Source organism: Pleurodeles waltl, chromosome 3_1, assembly GCF_031143425.1.
Source record: "Pleurodeles waltl isolate 20211129_DDA chromosome 3_1, aPleWal1.hap1.20221129, whole genome shotgun sequence".
NCBI lineage: Eukaryota > Metazoa > Chordata > Amphibia > Caudata > Salamandridae > Pleurodeles > Pleurodeles waltl.
The window spans coordinates 1214298762-1214319455 of NC_090440.1; the positions used below are offsets into that span (position 1 = coordinate 1214298762).

Consider the following 20694-nt stretch of genomic DNA (forward strand, 5'->3'; position numbering starts at 1 on the left):
CTGTCTTCATTTGGACTATTGAGGGGCAGAGCTGGTGGATGCTTTGGGCGTGGACTATGCATGATCTGAGGCAAAGACCGGGGAGATACATGCCATGGTCGTGACGTGGGGCCAGTTAGAGGATTGAGGGACTTCGTCCCCTTGTTGAAGAAGGGGAGGGGGGGCATTGGGGCCCTAGGGAGGTACAGATAGAGCTTATCTTTTTAATTGGTGCACTGCGACTGCCAATGCTCTATTTACTGATTGTGTAACGGATGCGTCCAAGGCATGGACAATGTCACCCGCCAGAAGCAGATCTCTATCGTCTTGAGGAAGAATTTCTGGTAGGTCCTTCTGGGCCATGGTCTCAGTAAACTGACTGGCTATTGAGCAGGAAAAACGGTCCGGTGGGGCGGGGGGGGGCATCCCAGTTAAAATAGGTTGCTTTGGAGGCAAATGAGGAATAAGTATTTATCCTAGCTGCAAGGTATTGCAGGTTAACAAGGATATGGGCCCCTCAGGATAAACCTGTAATTTCCTGAACTTGCCCTGGCGTAGGGCATATGGGGGATGTTTCAAAACTGCCACAGAGGAAGTTTTGGCCCAGTGCAACAAGCTCTGACTTGCTGAGCTGAAGTGTGAAACTTGCTTCCCAATATCTACTGGGGAGACACGCCTGCCACGTAAGAGAAACTTGCAGGGCGAGCTAAAAATAGGACTGAACGTTGGGTGCCAGTAGCGACTTTATGAGAGCAGTGGTCAGCACACTGTAGACAATACATACAACCGAAAAACAATAATAATAGGAGAAAATTAAGGCACTTATCTTTTCTATGGTAGCAGCAAAGAAAGAGTAAGAAAATAGTGCCAGAGCAAGCATACACATGACGAGGACTGACAAGGACTGTCTTTGGCACAGAGGACATGATGTGATACTGGGAAATGTAGTTTTTATAAAAAAATGTGTTTTGATTGGCTGCTATGTATTTTTTTTTTACAATAAACAGCAAAGAAGGCAAAAGCATAATCCAAAGCCTCCGGTCCTGACATAGAATGGACTACCAGTCCATGCGCTCAGCAAGAAGGCCTAATAAAAAAACAGACAACCGTTGCAAAAAAAAAATGTTGAACGCTCTGCATGTTTGGTTAGAAATTAGAAGGCAGAGAGAACAGACTTCCAATAAAAACACATTTCTAAGCTGAAGAGAGATATCTTCAGATATCCACATTAATTTCTCTTATTTTTATAATTCGAACTCAGAAATATTGAAGTTTTATTTGGGGTCATCATAGTATAAAACACTTGTGTGACCAGCAAAATAAACAAGCATTTGCAATGCAAGGGGTCTCGCATTTGCTCAAGTTAGAGCTATTAACGTTGCAAATTCCTAACTTGACTTTTCTTGCCATATAAATTGAAAATGAAAAGTAAAACATTTCACATAAGCAAGCCAATTCAAAGCACCACGGCCACCATGAGCATGAGCCCAAAGGAAAGAAACAAAAGGAAAAAGAAGTTTTCTTGCAATCAAACGTATCAGCAAACGTGCAATTATTCATGTAACAGGGTCAATGGCCAAGACGGCAACAAAACTGCCCCAATGAGGGACAAACGTTAAGCATTTACCAATGATGATAAACAATTTTTGAAAGGCAAGCCAATGAACGAATGATGGTGATGGGCGTGGTTAAAAGCCCACAGATTAAAACATGTCAGAGCGCTTGCGCCCTCAACCTAAGAACGAGTTTTTAAGCTCAAAGAGGTGCCTTCCACATTCATTTTTTCAAGTATCTCAAAATACTTCAAACTGGGGAGTGCTATAGTTTTATGGAGTCATAGTGTAAAACACTTGTGTTTGACTACCTTACAGTGGAAGAAGAGATGTATAGGCGACTGTTTAGTTTAACAAATGTAACTTTTTGGGAGAGACAATGTTCATGTGCAGCACTAGGAGGCTGTTACAATCATTTAGAACATCATGTGGCTCACCCAAGATATACATATCATTGGACAAATGAAAGCCATGGAATATTGTCATTAACACCTTTGCCAGAGGTCCTTAACCGCTACACCCATCGCTGTTCTTTCAGAAAAATGAATTGCTTTGTACTGTCCTTTTTTTTCTTCAAGTTTTTCCATTACTTTCAACTCCATGTCATTGTCTGTGCGTTTTGCTGCCATAAGTGACTGCTCATTTTGGTCGTGCTTTTCTGACATCTAATTTTACTACAATGCTCCCCTATGCACACTTTTATTTTTTCCACTTGTCAGACCGATGTAACTTAGCTGGCAGGGGCCTGTAATTATATAAACTACATGCATTGAATTGCAACTAGTATGTTTCCTCAATGTCCATTCCAGATTCTCAGGCAACCTGATGGTTTTGGTGACTTTCGTTAAGTGACAGACACTGCATGAGCCACGTAGATTGTGACCAATGATGGGTTGTAGGCCCCAATTGGACAGTACTGTGATTTGTTCCTTAAGGGCTGTCTTCGGGCGTGTGTGTTCCAGGTGGTCCTGTAAGTTCTTATTTCTTTTAAAAGCACACCTTGATTTCGACCATTTCAAGTTTCCTGATGTTATACTATTTCAATGTTTATTTATTATCTTTATAACATAATTTGAAGCTGCACAATAGGTGGTGACACAAGTAAGCGTATTTTCGTTTGTGTTCTTCACTGACTGTTCCAGGAGACATATTTGGGTCTCGTCCCCGTTTTTGACAGTCGTCTCCAATCTTTGTTGGATAGTTCCTCTCCCTTAGCTTAAAAGTAAAGTCCCAAGCCTGCGTCTTATAATCTTGTGTGTTGGTGCGACTGCGCCGAATCCTTAAGAATTTATTATAAGGCAGATTTTCTCTCAGGGAACGTAGGTAAAAGCTATCGAATAGCAACAAGCGAATTTTCGCTGTAGGGCCAATATTTATACTTTTTTTGCACCGCATTTGTGTCATTTTTTTATGCAAATGCAGCACAAACTTAACTCCGTATTTCTTTTTTGACGCAAGACACGGCTAGCGCCAAAATATTGGAGTTTGCACCATTTTCTGGATGTGTAAACCTACCTTGCGTCAATGAGATGCAAGGTAGGCGTTCCCATCCAGAAAATGGTGCAATCCCCATAGTGGGTGAACTTCCTCAGCACCATTATTTAACGCCTGGGTCAAACCAGACGTTAGGGGACCTGTGGATCCATTTTCATGGTTAAACACCATGGAATGGGTCCACAGGTGCCCTCCTCAAGCCCCAGGAACACCCCACCCACCCCAGAGAGACACCAGAGTATGGGGGACCTCATCCCAGGTATTTTTTGTTTGTTTGTAAAGGGCCATCGGGGACCCTAACTTGGGGCCCCCTGCATGGCACAGGGTGCAATGGCCATGCCCAGGGGACACTTGTCCCCTGTGCTGGCCATTGGGGTGGTGGTCATGATTCCTGTCTTTACTGAGACATGAGTCATGTTTTGGTGGTTGTGTGCCAGGAAATGGCACTAGTCTGGTCAGAGGCATTGTTTTGCCTCTAACCAGGCTAGCATCATTTTTTGGAGCACAGCCTCCTCCTTCCCTACCGACACCCCCACCCCCACCCGGCTGGCATCATTTTAGTTGACACCAGCCCAAGCTGAGTGCAGGCTTGTGCCATTCCATTAATTTGACGCCCGGCTGGCGCTCACGAATGGCACAAGCTAGTGCTATATGTTTTGGTATATAACTGCGTTCCCGCAGTTTTGCACCAAAAACTATAAATTCGGGCCTAGATTTGTAAAAAGTTTTTGCCTTCAGTGTCATTTCTCCTGCAAAGATGGTAACATCAAGAAAATCCAGTCGTATTGTGCATAGTGCACGTAAATTTCAATTATTGGTCTCGAGTGTTCAGCCAACTCACAAATTCTGTTACTGATGTTATATGTGGGGTAATTAGCAGTACATGGCAAGGGCCCGAGTTATAATTTCTTGAGTGACATGACATTGGTGGGGTGACAACAGAAAATGCTGTTGAGCAAATGCAACCTGTGGGATGGGAACTACAGTTGTAGGTATCCTTTGATCCAGATGAGAACTGAGAACTAGAAAGGTAGAGTTGATTTTTAGTATTCTTCTTTACCTGATACTTCCAATAGGCCTTGGAAAAATTGAAATTACTCTGACTTAATTCATGTAATTTCGGAAGTTTGCATTACAATTGTTACACAAATTTCCCAAAATTACAACACATCACATAATAAGATGCAATTTGCGGTAGAAATTAACAGCGCATGCTGGGAACAACAGAAAATGAGCAGCTGTTGTTTTCAGTACTTTTGTATTTTTCCACTATTTTGTTAACAAAAAATGCAGCCTTTTGTCAGATATTAGTGTGAGGGTATATTTTGCGATGAATTGTAAAACAAAGTTACGGATTTTCATTTTGCGTAATTTTGCCAATTTTTTTTGTAATTATGCAAAAGTAAATTACGCATATTTCACCCAGCCCTAATTTTCACACACCACCTAATGAGGCTTTGCTTTTATTTCCATTGAGGGTGGCAATGGATAGAATGTGTCTACGTCCAAGACATCAACCTAAGAGAAAGAAGAAACTGCATGTTTTTGCTTAGTTGTGCCTCAAACAATCAAAATTCGGGCAAGAATCTTGTGAAATGTAGTGCTCCATTTTGTGTACACGGGCCTGTGATTGAGTGATTTCTATCGAGTTTTAAAGTTATCTGAAAATGTGGTTACTACGATGCATTCTTTTGAGCTTATGATTTGTTTCAAAATTTAATTTTCAGGTTTAAAGATAATAACATCAATATTTATTCAAATTAGTATATATGGAGAGACATAACTTATTGCAGTATTGCAGACCCATAATACTTACATCTTCCTTTCAAACATCTTAATTTACTTTAATGTTTATATATTGAATGACTGACACATTTTCCCAATTTCAAAAGGTCAATTTGAAACCAGTCTGTACATCAATGTTTACAGCTCTACCTCAATCAGCACTGTTAATAGGTTCTAGTGTATTTGACAATTCCAAGTCGGGTTGTATTATCTGCAACAAAATGAGAGAACGTAACCTTTAGTAGTCAAGATGAGCTCATAACATCGTTTGTCGTACTGAGTGGTAATTTTATGTACTTTTCTTCCACATAATGGATCACATCTGGCATTTTATACTTGTCTCTCTACCTATAGAGACACTGATTGACAACTGTGAAAAAATCGGTTTATGATCCTAATTGTATGAGTGTGAATAAATATCCTAGCCGAATGTATGCATTAACTATCTGCTTATTAGTTCGTATTAAGAACCAGAATATGATCACATCTTTCCCGTGTTCAGTTCAGCTTCCGCAATTCACCTATATGCAAAAATATGCAGAGAGGCCTCTCGTTTCTTCCACCAGACCTGAAATTCACTCTAAAATCTCTATCTCACAGTTACACAACTCCAAATGGGTCTGTTCCATAGTGCTCACTTACTCTAAGAATCTTATTATCTTAAAATATTACAGGAAAAACAAGGGAAAGCGAAAAAATAAACTGAAAGTGGTTCTATTAGTCTGACTTTGATTTCTGTTTTATGAGATTTTTTGACCAGAGCAACAAGGGGAAAAAGAAGGCAGAAAACAGAGCGACTGAGGAAAAGAAGGTAAGGAAACAAGGCCAAAGGTGATATGGGAAGGTAGGAATGGGAGGGACAGATTTGGATGGGAAGGTGAGGTACTTGAAAAACGAAGCCACATACAAAAATAAGAACAAGGGCCCGACTTACAAATCATAAACAGAAAAGGAGTTTCAGGGCAAAAGGTATTGGAGAGTATGGAAGGTGAAATGAGGAAGAGCTATTAAGGTGAAAAATAAAGTGTTTGGAGGATGACACACTTCGGAAGACCTGAACATTGGGGATCGGCAAGATAAGCTGGAAAAAAAAGGCTCTATTTGATCATAACAAAAATACACTTATGAAACCTTTTTGCCACTTTTCTTAAACACTTTTATTAATCTCATTCATGCTGAAAAATGTATGGAAACTGCTTGGATAGAAATACTGTCTGAATATGTCACATTTTACATCCCAATCACACGGATTCCTCATACTGTCATGTATCAACTACTTAAAATTTTGAATATTCAAAAACCTATCACCTTTCACTTCGCTACAACGGTCCTTGATTTACTGGTCATTAATACACCTGACTACCTCACCAATCACCTATTCGGCATCCTCCTGTACATATCCATTCACCTATCACCAATTTATCTTTGAAACTCACTAGAAAGCCATGGACCTAGTCTGACCACCAACAGGTTAATTGGCTACATACAAACGTAGGGTGCCCTACAAAGTTCTCATCCTGGTATTCAAACCTATCTGTGACTGCACCAACTACCTCTCACAGACTGAACACTTTAACCCCCTGTCCACAATAAATTCGGCTCTCTGCCGAATCTCATCTCTTTTTCAAAGACTACCTACTGCCCAACCAAATTCAGGTCTGTTGATCTTCCTACATCAGTTCTTCAAAACAGTTCTCAATTGAGCTTCAAGCCAAATACTCAACTCTCTTGCTTTTAAGTCAGCTTTCAAGGTTCACCACTCGATCCAGGTCAGACAATTCCCCGTTCACTACACCATCCTCCAGGTGATGTTTAACCTTGGTCTACTGTGTATTATTATCTTGCACATATTTTTTTGTAAATAATTATGTGTTAGATATTGTCATTGTGCTATACAACCAATGGGTCTCATAAATATTTTAAGTAACCAATCCACATTGTACGACCTCATGGACTGTCTTCTATAATATGTACAGAGTTAAATACAAATACCACACTGTGGCCCCAGTATGTATCTACAATGAAACAATTTAGAACTTAAACAATTTCCAACATATCAATGTCACATTTTTGTAGCATCTTTTCATGTCTTTTGTGGTGTCTCATAAGAGTGTCTGTTCGATTAAAGCGATTTCCACATATGTTGCACTGGTAAGGTCTTTCACCTGTATGCATTTTTTGGTGTCTATGTAAAGCTCCAAGTTGATTAAAGCTTTTTCCACAGATAGTACAATGAAAAGGTCTTTCACCAGTATGTATTCTTTCATGCTTTATAAGATTTGATATTGCTGTAAAGCTTTTTCCACACACAGTACATGTGTGCCTTCTTCTTCCTTGATGTGTGCGCTGATACCCACTATGACTGTTCCTCTGTGCCATTTTCGTATTTTGAGAATAACTGTATGGTCTAAAGTTTTGCAGTGCATTCGGCTTACATGGAACATTGTTTTCATTGCTCAAAGCGCCCTCACATGTATTGTATGGTTCTGATGCCTGCACACGGGGTGCTACCGGATGTGAGCTGGAATCGGTAGGTTGACTGAAAACACTTTGCCACTGTGCAGATGTTTCTTCTTTCATCTCCCCATCCTTTCTTGACTGCATCAAACTTAAAAAAGGCTTTGGCTCGTAAGTAATCTGGACTAAGTTTGCTTCATTTTTTTTTGTCTTCGGTTTGCAGAATCTCAATTTTTCATTACATTTTGCAGAATTTTCCACTTTTACCTTACTGGTTTCTTTGCCTGCAGAGGTCAAATAAAAATGAAACGATGTTAGCTTACTATGGGTGAAACGTAAAAAATGATAATGTTACGTCAAGCTATGTGGAAGCTTGCACAGTGCCACGAAGTTAGCAAACTGTTATAATCTAAACGGACACATCAAGAGACCATTATAGAACTGAAACAAACACATGCTTATGTACGTGGGCAGAAAGACAAATGAATGTTAGTTAGGAAGTGAATCAAAAGAGCCTATGAAAGTCTGTTTATTAAGAAAGATAATCCTGCAGCTACATTTGTGTCATAGATCAGCATACTCCCTGGTTCGAGCCATGGAGAAGCAGCGCCGAGTTAACTTTTTGAGCAAAGAGCCATCTTTTCTACAGGATGTTGGATTTCTGGCTCAAAAACAATGTTCTGGTTTAGCAATAGTACGGGGCAAACTTGCCATTAGAGAGGCATCACAGATAGTTTAAAAGTGCACACAATTAGTTAGGAAAGAATACTGCAGACTGTGACATTCTAAAGCCAGATAAACAAGATTGAGGAAGATGGTCTGAGAGCAAATACAATTGTTCTTTGATTGTATATGATTAAACGGTGTAGAACTGGTGTAAACCCTGCTATTTCCAATTCCTCTCGTACTACTACATTTATTTTTTGTATGCAAAAAATAATTATAACTTTCTATTCATAAATTGATCATTAAGAAATCATATAGAGTAAACGGATGGTCAGCAACATTATTAGCCATATAATCAGATTCATGGTGGCAGTGATGAAGGACAGTGTAGCCTTTTAAAAGATCCTATTGTCAAAAGGAAAATGCTACTTCCCCAGTAAGCATCTGTTTGTGGCATGGAGTACTGTAGATTCACATGCTTAGCATAAGCATCTAGTGTTGGGCTTGGATGTGTGCAAGTTATTTTTCTTCCAAGAAAGTCTTTCGAGTTACGAGGTAAAGTGACTTCTCCTCTTGCTGGTAATGCACATGGTCATTGACTGCATTGTCAGATTGCTTTCCCGCAAGGCAGGTGAGGACGGAATGTGAAGCAGAGCATAGTATAATGAGATGTCCATGCTAAATAATTTGTGATAATATATTAAAGTGACTCCAACAACCACAGGTGTCAGGGGAGAAGAGGGTGGGCATATGTGAATCTACATGCCACAAACAGATGCATACTAGGTAAGTAACAATTTCAGTTCAAGGCATATGTGGCTGTAGATACGGATGCTTAACATAGGCTGAAAAGCAGTCCTCCTCCATAAGCAGTGGCTAGCCTGTGGGGGTTGCATCTGTTTGAAATAACATGCACAGAACTGCTTGGCACACATTGGGTTGCTGATGGGCAGCACATCTACACAGTATTGTTTTGTAAATGTATGTGGTGTAGACCAAGTAGCTGCTTTACATATGTCAGCTATGAGTACATTTCCTAGGAAGCCCATTGAAGCTCCTTTTTTGCAAGTGGAGTGAGAGCTGATGAATGGATAGGTAAAGTTCTTTTAGTTTTAGCATAGCATGTTTGGATGCATTTGAGAATCCAATGAGCAATGTCTGGAAATGGCTCTTCCTTTGTATGGTTTTGAAAACGCAACAAAAAGTTGTTGCCTCTCCCTAAATGGTTAGGTTCTATCAATACAATAAGGAGGGTTCGTTTGACATCTAAGGTGTGTACAGCCTTTTCCACAACTGAGTCAGGTTGGGGAAGAATACTGGCAATTTCATAGACTGATTAAAGAGGAACTGAGATACCACCTTTGGAAGACATTTAGGGTTGGTATATATATATCATGTATATTTATGTAACCGGAAGGAAGGATCTTCTAAAGTTAATGCCCGAAGCTCACTGGCATGTCTGAGTGAAGTGGTAGCTAATAGGAATTATACTTTCCAGGATAAGAACTGGAGGGGGCTCAATCTTGTTAATACAATATTTAGATTCTATGTGGAAGCTGGTGGCACCCTAGGACGAATGACCCTTTTAAGACCTTCCATGAGGGCTTTAGTACCTAGGATCCTGAATAAGGAAGTGTGTTGTCTATTTTGTAGATACACAGCCACAGCCGCTAGGTGTAGTCTTATAGATGGAAAAGCTAGACTGGAGGTATGTAAATGAAATAGATAACAGACAATGTTTTGAACATTAGGGGGCATATTTATACTCCGTTTGCGCCGAATTTGCGTTGTTTTTTTCGACGCAAATTCGACGCAAAACTAACTCCATATTTATACTTTGGCGTTAGACGCGTCTAGCGCCAAAGTTCATGGAGTTAGCGTCATTTTTTGGCGTGAACACCTTCCTTGCGTTAATGATATGCAAGGTAGGCGTTCCCGTCTTAAAAAATTACTCCGATGCTATTGCGTCGGATTTATACTCCCGGGCAAAAATGACGCCTGGGAGTGAGCGGGACTAAAAAACTCACATTTGTGCCGGATTTTAGCGCCTGGGTCAGGGCAGGCGTTAAGGGACCTGTGGGCTCAGAATGAGCCCAGAGGTGCCCTCCCAAGCCTCCAGGGACACCCCCTGCCACCCTTGCCCACCCCAGGAGGACACCCAAGGATGGAGGGACCCATCCCAGGGAAGAAAAGGTAAGTTGTGGTAAGTTTTTAAAAAAAAAAATGTTTGTGGCATAGGGGGGCCTGATTTGTGCCCCCCTACATGCCACTATGCCCAATGACCATGCCCAGGGGACAGAAGTCCCCTGGGCATGGCCATTGGGCAAGGAGGCATGACTCCTGTCTTTGCTAAGACAGGAGTCATGTTAATGGCGTCTGGGCGCCCAAAAAAAATGGCGCAAATCGGGTTAAGACGATTTTTTTTGCCTCAGCCTGACTTGCCCCATCTTTGGACACTCAAACGCCATTTTTCCCTACGCCGGCGCTGCCTGGTGTACGTTGTTTTTTTTCACGCACACCAGGCAGCGCCGGTCGACTAACGCCGGCTAACGCCATTCAATAAATACGGCGCCCGCATGGTGCTTCAGAATGGCGTTAGCCGGCGCTAATTTTTTTGGCGCAAAACTGTGTTAGCGCAGTTTTGCGTCAAAAAGTATAAATATGGCCCTAGGTTTTAAAGGGTCAATTTGTGTGTAATGACAGTAGTGGACACATCTTTTCCACTTTGCAGCATAAAAAGTATGGACTCTGGGCCTGCTTGCTTCTTTAAGGATGTCCATACAGAATTGTAGTAGGTATAAATAACCAAACTCTAGGACTTCAGGATCCTGATTGCAAGATTGAGGGATCTGGTGTCTGATTTCCCTATAGTTATATGTGAGAAGGTCCTGTCTATTCAGCAGTACCTTGTGCGGAACTACTGATAGTGAACCGATCCATGTGGGAGCTACCAGGATGAGGGTGAGAGGTGCCTTAGCAGAGGGAGAGGTGGAAAAGCTTAAGCAAATATCCCTGACTAATTCATCCATAGTGAGTTGCCCCTGGACTGTGGGTGTGGGAACCTGGAGGCCAAGTCTGGGCATTTTGCATTTTCTGCTGTGGCAAAATGGTCTATTTCTGGGCGACCACAACACCAGGAGTATGGAAGGAGGTCTTGCATGTGGAGCTCCCACTCGTTGACTTGTTTGTGCCTCCTGCTGAGGAGATCTGCAGAGTTGCTTTCTACTCCCAGAAGATACTCCGCTAACAGTGTAATAATGTTGTATTAGAGAGCCCATTTCCAAATAGTCTGGGCTAGATGAGACAGCTGAGGGGACTTGGTGCTCCCGCTTTTGGAGATAATATATCGCAGCAATATTATGTGTTTTGATGAGGACTACCTTGCCAATCAGATTGGAGGCATGTGTGACTGTAGATACATATGCTTAGCATGTATTAGAGTGTTTTAGAACAAATGTGTTGAACTGGAACAGAGGAGCACAAGTCCAAAACTGACAGCAGCAGAAAACACTAACAATGGAGTTGATGACCATACATATTACCAGCAAGAGAAAGAGACACTCTACCTCACGACTTGAAATAATTTATTTGAAGAAAAACAACTTGCACACATCCTAGCCCAATGGCTGGATTATGCTAAGCATGTGTATCTACAGTCACACATGCCTCCAACATAGTGTTTCTTCTGGCTTCGGTATTATTATGCTTTTTCCCCCCAATATGGATACGGAGGAAGATCTTCCACAAGCTAGTTAATGTACTGCTTGATCACGTAAGGAGTTTGGGGAGACACTATGGGGCATATTTATACTCCGTCAGTGACGATTGTGCGTCAACATTTTTGACGCACAATCAGCGCAAACGTTGCCCCGTATTTAAACTTTGACGCCCGAGCCCGCGGACGTCAAAATTCCGCCGTGTGCGTCATTTTTCGGATGCGGCAACCCACCTTGCGTTAATCATAGGCAAGGTAGGCGTTCCCGTCCAAAAAATGGCTTAAAGGGCCGTGTGTCGTATTTATGCTTTCGGGCAAAAATGACGCACGGCCGGGAGGCGAAGCCAGAAAATGACGCACAGCCCGATTTGCGTAAAAAATTAACGCCTGGGTCAGGGCAGGCGTTAAAATGGGGCAAATACACCTGTATTTAATCAGAGCACACAGAACAAACAGCAGAGCAGCAGAGCAGCAACGGGGAGCCATGGAGGTGATTCTAATCCAGCATGCACGCAGACGCAGAGCCCAGCAGCAACAACAGCAGCTACAACAACACCAGCAGGGACCCCAAAGGCAGCGCAGAAGGCAGGAGAGGATATTCCGCCCAAGAACAACCCTTCAGGGCCTCAGGGAACACGACATCATACAGAGGTACCGGTTGAACTGGCAGGCCATTCAGCAGCTACTGCAAAACATTGAACAGCAGTTGGCCCCCACTTTGGTGACACCCCGCACCATTCCAACAGAAACAAAGCTGCTTGCCGTACTTCACATGCTGGCAAGTGGCTCTTTTCAAACAACTGGTGCCCTGGTTGGCGGAATATCACAACCATCATTCTCCGCCTTTTTGCCCAAAGTACTGGACGCCATCATTCGACTGACACCCGCCACATCTGCTTCCCTAAAACACTGCAGAAGCAGCAGGAAACAAAACAGGGGTTCTACGCAATCAGTGGCTTCCCACACGTCCTTGGTGCAATCGACTGCACACATGTACGCCTTGTGCCACCTGCTGCAACTGAACACCTCTACCGCAACAGGAAGCACACACATTCCATCAACGTGCAGGCCATAGTCGATCACCAAGGATTGATCACCAACATCGTGGCTAAATATCCTGGGAGTGTGCATGACTCATACATCTTCCGTCACTGCACCATCAATCAACACTTCCAGGATGGACGGTATGGCAATGGACACTTGTTGGTAAGAACAAAAACCTACTTATATACACACTGCACAGCAACCCTCTAGGATACACAACACATACACCACAATAGCAACATGTCAACAGGAACACACTGAGGTCCTGACATCGCTAGCCATGTTTCTTAAGCCACCATTGAACCTGTCACACATCGGAATTTACTGTACAGCCTAATGTGAAGACGTCAATGAGTGTGGTTGCCTAAATGTCACCTTGCAAATTGTAAGTGTCCCAATGACCTTTACATTAATACATTGCATAAGTGTCAAGGTATGGGATGTCCAGAGTACTTTCAAATGAACGTGTTAACAACACTTTCAATTTTAACTGTGCATGGAACTATCATCTAACCCCCAGTGAAGACACACGGACACCTGTATCACAAGTCACAATGCTAGGGAGGGCACACTGTACTGAAAATCCCAAAACATACTGCTGACAAACGGTCAGCAGGCAAACGCTTGTTCAGCCAAGGAAACAACACAATGCAGATGGTATAGCCTACAAGCATAGGATGTCACATTAGTACACAAAAGAGTCACAGACAACACAAGACAACTACTGCCATTAAAGGTCTTTTCAATAGTGCCATCTACATCAACATGATCCCATTCATTTTCTCTTGCAGCTGATCAGGGGTATGACATCCAGCCATGGATTATGACACCATTTGCCAACCTGAGTACAGTTGCAGAGCGTGCATACAACGAGGCCCATAGGAGGACACGCAGCATTGTCGAGCGGACCTTCGGCATCCTCAAGTCAAGGTTCCGCTGCCTCGACATCACTGGTGGTAGCCTCCTATATTCCCCCGAGATGGTCTGTAGGATCATCCTCACATGTGCAATATTGCACAACATTTGTATCAGAAGAAACATTCCCCTCCTGGAACCAGAGCCACACATGCCTGAAAAGGAGGATGATGGCCTGCAACAGGAGGGGGAACTACAGAACACAGATGCTGGTATACGCAGGTGGCAACAGATTGTAAATAATTTCTTCTGACGTTACTTGAGTTAACTAATTTAAATAAATACCTATTATAATCACCATATCATGGTCTGGCTATTCCTTTTTACACACCTTCATCTCTACTTATCAGAATAAGAGTGTTGCTTCATGGAGCATTGCTGAGATACTGAGTAGGACACGGAACATCCCAGAGCTTATGTGATGGCTAACATACAATGGTCACATACACACACACACACACTCTTAATGACATATATCATGTACATATCTCCTTTGAAGGCCTATAGCAGAGGACCACAACTATTTCACACATACATGTTGAAAGCAAGGTCCAACGTAGCATATGGCACACAACTATGACACCATCACTCAATAAGGGGAAAACAAGCCTCATACATGAGGCAGTCAATGTGCTTTGGCATCACTAACAGGAATGTCTGACAAGACCCTTGACAGCAGTTAGTCCAACTGCATCCAATATTTGCAAGGAATATCTGTGACTAGAGTTCCATAGAAGCAGAACATAGACAGCACAAGTGCCACACATATGACATGCATTGCGCACATGACATTCCATGTACGTCAGCCCATTTCCTAACTCATTACACACCCATGCACCTGGTCACAACCCACCTGTCGGAAGAGGTCCCTGGAATACTAAGATGTGTACCCTGATAATACCTCCTATACAAACACAGACCAACATTAGAAAACCAGTGTGCTACATCCTTTCCTATGGTATGCAATTGTCAAAGAACATCTGACTGCATGGACGTCAGGTCAATTTATACACTGTCTTCTAGTTTCAAAGCCCTGTTAGCACATGTAGATTGCTTCCCCTTGTAAAAATGTCTGTTGGCCCTTAGAATGCAAGTCTCACCTACAGGACTGGTGAGAAACAGATGCAGCCCACACCTGTGATCACCTCCATGACCACCACCCATTACAAAAAGCACTGCCCCTGATGATGCCTGGAACAGCATAGGAGTTGCCATTATGTCAAATACATCGTCAACCATTGATAGTAATTAAGCCGTGTAACACAGCCCTTGGGTTCATTTGTCACTTTCAAAAACACAGGACATACACAGATTGACATGTCAACTGTCTAGTTTGTCCTCCAAACAGTCTCAGTCAGACCACTGATTATGTAACTTGTCCAGTAGCTGGCTCCTGAATCATCTTGCATTCTGTAAGCCTGACTGGCAACTGTCTGTGCATCACACTAAAGTATCCCTGTGTCTACATATGTACCACACTTGCGTTAGCAAACCTGCCATTCATCAGGGGGCATTGGGCATGGGCTTCTACCATGCATACACAAATACATTGTACAGCATCATCTGCCTTTTAACTGTACCATTTGAGTTAAATCCTCTTGGAAATGCAAAAATCATGGCCCATCGCTTTTCTGGGTTGCATTTATGCATGAATGACAAAGTGTGACAGTGTCCCAGGGTCATAGGCAGGGATTGGGTACGGGGCTTTCAGCACAACCAGCAACCTCTGATAATGTACATGACTAATACACAAATGTCAGAACCATGACAGTTCACACACAGCATCACAGTGCGCACAACATAGTGATGGGCCGTGTGTGGTGAATAGCTGCGAGAATAAACAGCACAGAGGCTATGATGTTCCCAGATGCAGTGGGAAGTGCAGAGGCCAACCTGTGTACAAATGTTGTAATGACACCTGCTGGAACATGACAATTGAGACATTATCTCACTCAGCACACCAAGGTTGTCCTGTTGACTGTCTCATTACACGTCTTTAGTGACAGGGTGGGACCATCCACATGTTGGTTCACATATCCACATCTACTTTACTCACATTGATCAACAAAGGATACTCAGTAGTTACAGGAATAGCTGCCACTGACTCATGATGAGTCCTGGACTGAACTGTGACAAATTACATCCCAACAAATCTACAGGATCATCATTGGACCACACACATGAACAAGACACCTATGTGCAATTGATCACTGGAAATATGTGGACACGTGCTGTCTTGTATGCTGGTCCACCACAGCCACTTGATAGTTGGGGCTCACTTCTATGGCCTCAACTGTGGTGTCATCATACATATGAGATTGACCCTTGTCTGTCTGTGCAAAGAACATGGTACCCACTTCTTCAATGCATGTGTATGACTCACTGTGGGATTCATCAACTAGTGCCTAGGAAGCTCTTACCAATACTCTAGGACATAGGATGTAGAAATTGTGGACCTTTGACATGAACATGTGTCTGCCATCCATCTGGTGCATGCTATGTCACATGTGGTGTCTACATGACCCTAAAACTTGGAAGTATACTTTGCGGGTTTTGTTACATGTATGACTAACACATGCCCTTGCTCATTCCAAATTTTACTTGCATCTTAGGGTTGGACACATGGACGTCACATTCATAAAACCAAATGTATAATAATGCTTCATGTGATGTACACACACACCTGGTCAACCAACAAATTAGTTGTCAAAGCACACACTTTGAGCCAAAGGCAAATAGGTATTGTACATATGTGCGTCACATTGCTATCCTCTCCTTATGGCAAACATGCACAATTTGTGCCACGCATATATGTAGGCCACACCTATGACCATCTATGACGTCAGCCAACTGTAAACATACTGTGAAGGGTGTAGTGGATGATGTTCAGCTGCAGTATGATGTCACACATGTGAACATACACCATCAACACCATACTGTCTTTAATTAGCCAATCTCTGATGTGTTCCAAATGTAAAATAACCAAAAAACAAGTAAAAATGCCCCAAACCAGTCAATGCACTGTAATTTTGACATCCCTAGCGGTGTGCGTAATTTTTTGTATACCAAAACTGTATTTGCGTCATTTATTTTGACGCACAGGAGTGAAATATAGCCCGCATCCAGATATTTGTACAGTCCATGTATCATTATGTGGATGCGGGTTAATATTCACGTCTGTGCGTCAAACAAAATGACGCAAATACAGTTTTGGTATACAAAAAATGACGCATAACATGAAAAAGGCGGGACTTTTCATACAGGAAGTGATGTAATAGGATATCCTGTTTACAGATCATGTACAGTGGGTGTACTTTCACTTTCACTTTGCAGTCTATGATCCTTCTAGACTGTGTGGCTGTGTAGAGAGTGTTGTCCAGAGATTTTGTGCTGTTTTGGTCCTGTGTGCTATCTGTAAAGTCCTTTTGTGAAATAAATTTTGTTTGTGTATACTGTAGTACTGTGTTTTGTCTACATTTGTCCATTTATCTTGTGTATTTCTTGTTTGTGGGAGTCTGTTGTGGGTAGTGTTAGTTTGGGGATAGTTGGGCTCTTTTAGTGTTTAGGTTTACTTTTTTTCTGTCTTTTTACCCCTACTTTCACCCATTTTCCCTTTCTATTTCTTTTACCCCTATTCCTTCTCCTCAATTATAAAGATAACTGGTAGGCCACGTCTTGGCAGGATGGGGGAAGAGGAGTTGGGGGGCTTCATCTGGCTGCTGACATTTCTTGGCGCTCATGATCCAGACAGGGGGCAGGGTCATACAGGGCTACCCCGACAGAGGCGTGCAGAATCCGGTGGGGAAAGGTGCTGCATCAACTGCAGCGTGTGTATGCCAGCCAGAGGAGTGACCACCAGCTGAAGCACCGGTGGGCTGACCTCATCACCAGGGAGCAGGATCTCTTGGACCAACTGGGAATCATGATTGGTGGCACTGTTGGTGAGTACGACTACTGATATTGTGCACAATTAAATGCTCTGTAGTGACATCAGTGGATTAGTGCAATGTCTGCCAGCTAACTTGATGACTGTGTGTAATTTTGGGGACATATAAGGGGATCATTGATGCACTATGGCAAAGATCACAATTGCTAGCTGTCAGGTAGCACGTGCTCAGCAAACTTACAGGTATCTTTACCATGGAGGAAATTGGTGCGGCCTTTCTGTCAGCACAGCTAACAAAATAGGAGCCAATCAGGTCTATATAGGGTATTATTGACAGAGAAGTACAGATGTACCAACATTTAGGCCAACTATGTTGATGCAATTGCTAGACTGACTTTAGAATCACTACATGATGCTGAAAATGAGTGCTGCCTTCACGACAATTTATGATAGCAAAGTGGCTCAAACATTGGTCTCATATGAGTCTGGTGAGTGTGGAAGGAAAGCGTTCACAGAAGTACTATGAATGTGTGGGATTATTGTGTTTCTTAATCTTTTAAGATAAATGTCAGTTCATGAATTGAATACATTGTGTAAAGGTGTAAGGTGCCCTCAGATAACATCGTAAGATGTTTGTTGGAATCGTTTGAGCCACAATCCAAACATGGATGGCAGTCCAAGTGTATGCACATGGCACCATAGCTGGGCTACATCAATTGACTATACTGTAACAACAGGATGGCTTACAGGAGTCCATGCCCCTCCCTCTGTACATTGGGCCTATGTGCACTAAATGTGTCATGGCCACAAGGCATGTTTGACTGGTAATGCAGTCCTCAAGTAACCAGGCGTTGGAGGTTTCTCTTGGATGCACATGATAAGACGATTACACTCCATATTTTTTAGTGCTCACCAATTATGGGGCAAGTTTGCAACCACATGATAGTTAGGGCCAATGTATGTGTGCAGATATGTGTGTAACTGTCACAGGAGACCCATGCTATGTACAAGTTGGCCTTGAAATATCAGATGCAGTACCATCATGTCTGAATGGCTACCATTTCCTTATTCAGCCTACACATTGTAAATGATACTGAAAATGTTGCACTGTGCACAGATTTCGAGCACATTTCTTCCTTCCACACCTTACAGGTGGACTGGTGCCCTACACTGTGGGAGAGGTGGCGACATTTGAGGACCCCGACCACTACAGTAAGTGTTGATATGTCTGTTATGTGTTGTGTTTGCTGGTTATGGACTTGTGTGAGTTGGACGCATAGCAAGGTGTGATGCTGTGGGCAAGTTTTTCACTTGTTCCATGAGTGGGAATGCAGTTTTCACATGTTTTGAGTTAGCCAATGCGTATCCAATGGCATCATGTAGGGATTGTAGGACATCCCTGTAGGCCCCACTGTGAGTACAGGGGATAGTCATGTCTCTGACACTTGTATCACCAAGAGTCGCAATGGAAGTCAGACCCTATTAAGTCAGCCTGTCAGACCCACATTATCTAAGATTGGTGGAGCGAATAGCTTCCCAATAGACATCTGCTTCACTATTTACCTACGTAATTCTGAAACAGTAGGTAGAACCTCCTAGCATCATGTACTTCCACATGTAGTGCATCAAGTCTGTGGAACCTGAGTGTAATGGCCTAGGTGTGCATGCAATTCATGATCATGGGTGTTCTAGCAACTCTGTGTCTGATGTAAGTCAGGCCTCAATGGAATGGAATGTTGTGTACTAAGTTCTGATTTACCTGACATGTCTGACCCTATGAGTGCTCTCTGGTTTGCTGACTCCAAATTGTAGATAGACCTTACCTGTGGTGTGTCTGTAGAGACAAACATGTGTGGATTAGCCTATACACTCCTCGGTGTACATGTTGTTGGCAAGTTATAGTTGTGTATCCACCACCCCCCCTCAAACACGGCCATGGGTTTGTGAATGGGGTACCTAGTATTGATGCTACCAGTATGTTACACATACCTGTGAAGAAGTGACGGTTTGGTTGCATAGTAGTATACACACTCAGGTTTGGCACTTGGTACCATACTGGAAAGTCCAGTTACAACTCGCAGACCATGTGGCTTTAGTTTTGCTTTCCGTACACTGACATTTGTAGCCCAGCTCTTGGTGGAGGATATGCAGCATGATTCTTAGATGTTAACTGTCAGAACTCAGATTGCAAGTCAAGGCCAGTTGTTACCCATCTTGTGGGTTATGAATGTGCTTTGTGTGATGTGACCTTTGTTGTCTGGCCTTCCATGTACTTCCTCAGGGACATTCGATGCTCTGTATCGTGATATGAGCTGTTAGAAGTACAGTAGATGTATTGTCTGATTAACTTGCTGTGCTGTTTTACACAATGCAGTTACTAATGTGGCATATCTGCATTTGTCTTCACAGCAGCTAACATGACTCCAGACCAGGTCCGTGAATTTCAGCGTCAGGCCATGCGATACCAGCACATCCTGCTGGTGGAGTCGGGGTTCCGGAGGATGGCCCGGCAATATCGCCATGAACGTGCCTCCGGGGCATGGCGAGCCTTCCCACAGGGTGGGCCTACTGTGCCCACCACAGCCACCACAGAAACAACCACCAATCTGAGCCAGGTGGTCCCACCCACAGCTGCCTCTGTTCAATCTACATCTGCTGGACTTCCTGGCCCCAGCTTTGCCACCGGTGCAGGACAGCCCACACAGACCTCCTCCACCGGTACCCAGACTGCCACTGCTTCAGCTGTTGACCCTGCAGCCTTCAATAGACTTGAAAACAAGATGGACAAAGTGCTGCGCAAGGTGAGCCACCTGAGCTGGGACGTGCAGCACATTAAACAACGGGTCAAGGATATCAAGAGGACCCTCCGGAGGGCCAACCTCTAGACAGTTGAATAGATGGACTTGATACCCTCCACTCCCTCCTCTTTCCTTGTTCTTATACTTAGTGGGCTTAGGGGGATTAGTGTTAGGTTAGTATAGGCTGTTAGTTTAGTCAGTGTTAGTGGATGGGGGGGTAGGGGGTCCTGCTTCTTTCTTTTTTGACTTATTACATGTGTGGGTGGGTGGGTGGCGGGCTATGTTGGGGTTCTTGTGTGTTAAAAAAAAGAAAAATACAAAAAACATAAAAAAACACATTTACTAAAAAAAAACAAATATTTGTATAGGATAGTATAGTATGTCTTTAGGTTAGTATGTGTT

At 43.0% G+C, this 20694-nt stretch overlaps 1 protein-coding gene across 2 annotated transcripts in view; it reads right to left on the minus strand.

Moving 5' to 3' along the window:
* Positions 1-4754: 4754 nt before the first annotated feature.
* Positions 4755-20694, minus strand: part of LOC138285062 (zinc finger protein 485-like) — a 200571-nt gene continuing 184631 nt past the window's right edge. For both annotated transcript variants that reach the window (XM_069224524.1, XM_069224523.1), the window contains exon 7: positions 4755-7552. In XM_069224524.1, the coding sequence (XP_069080625.1) occupies positions 6849-7552 (704 nt within the window). In that variant the 3' untranslated portion in view covers positions 4755-6848. The remainder of the gene's footprint in view (positions 7553-20694) is intronic.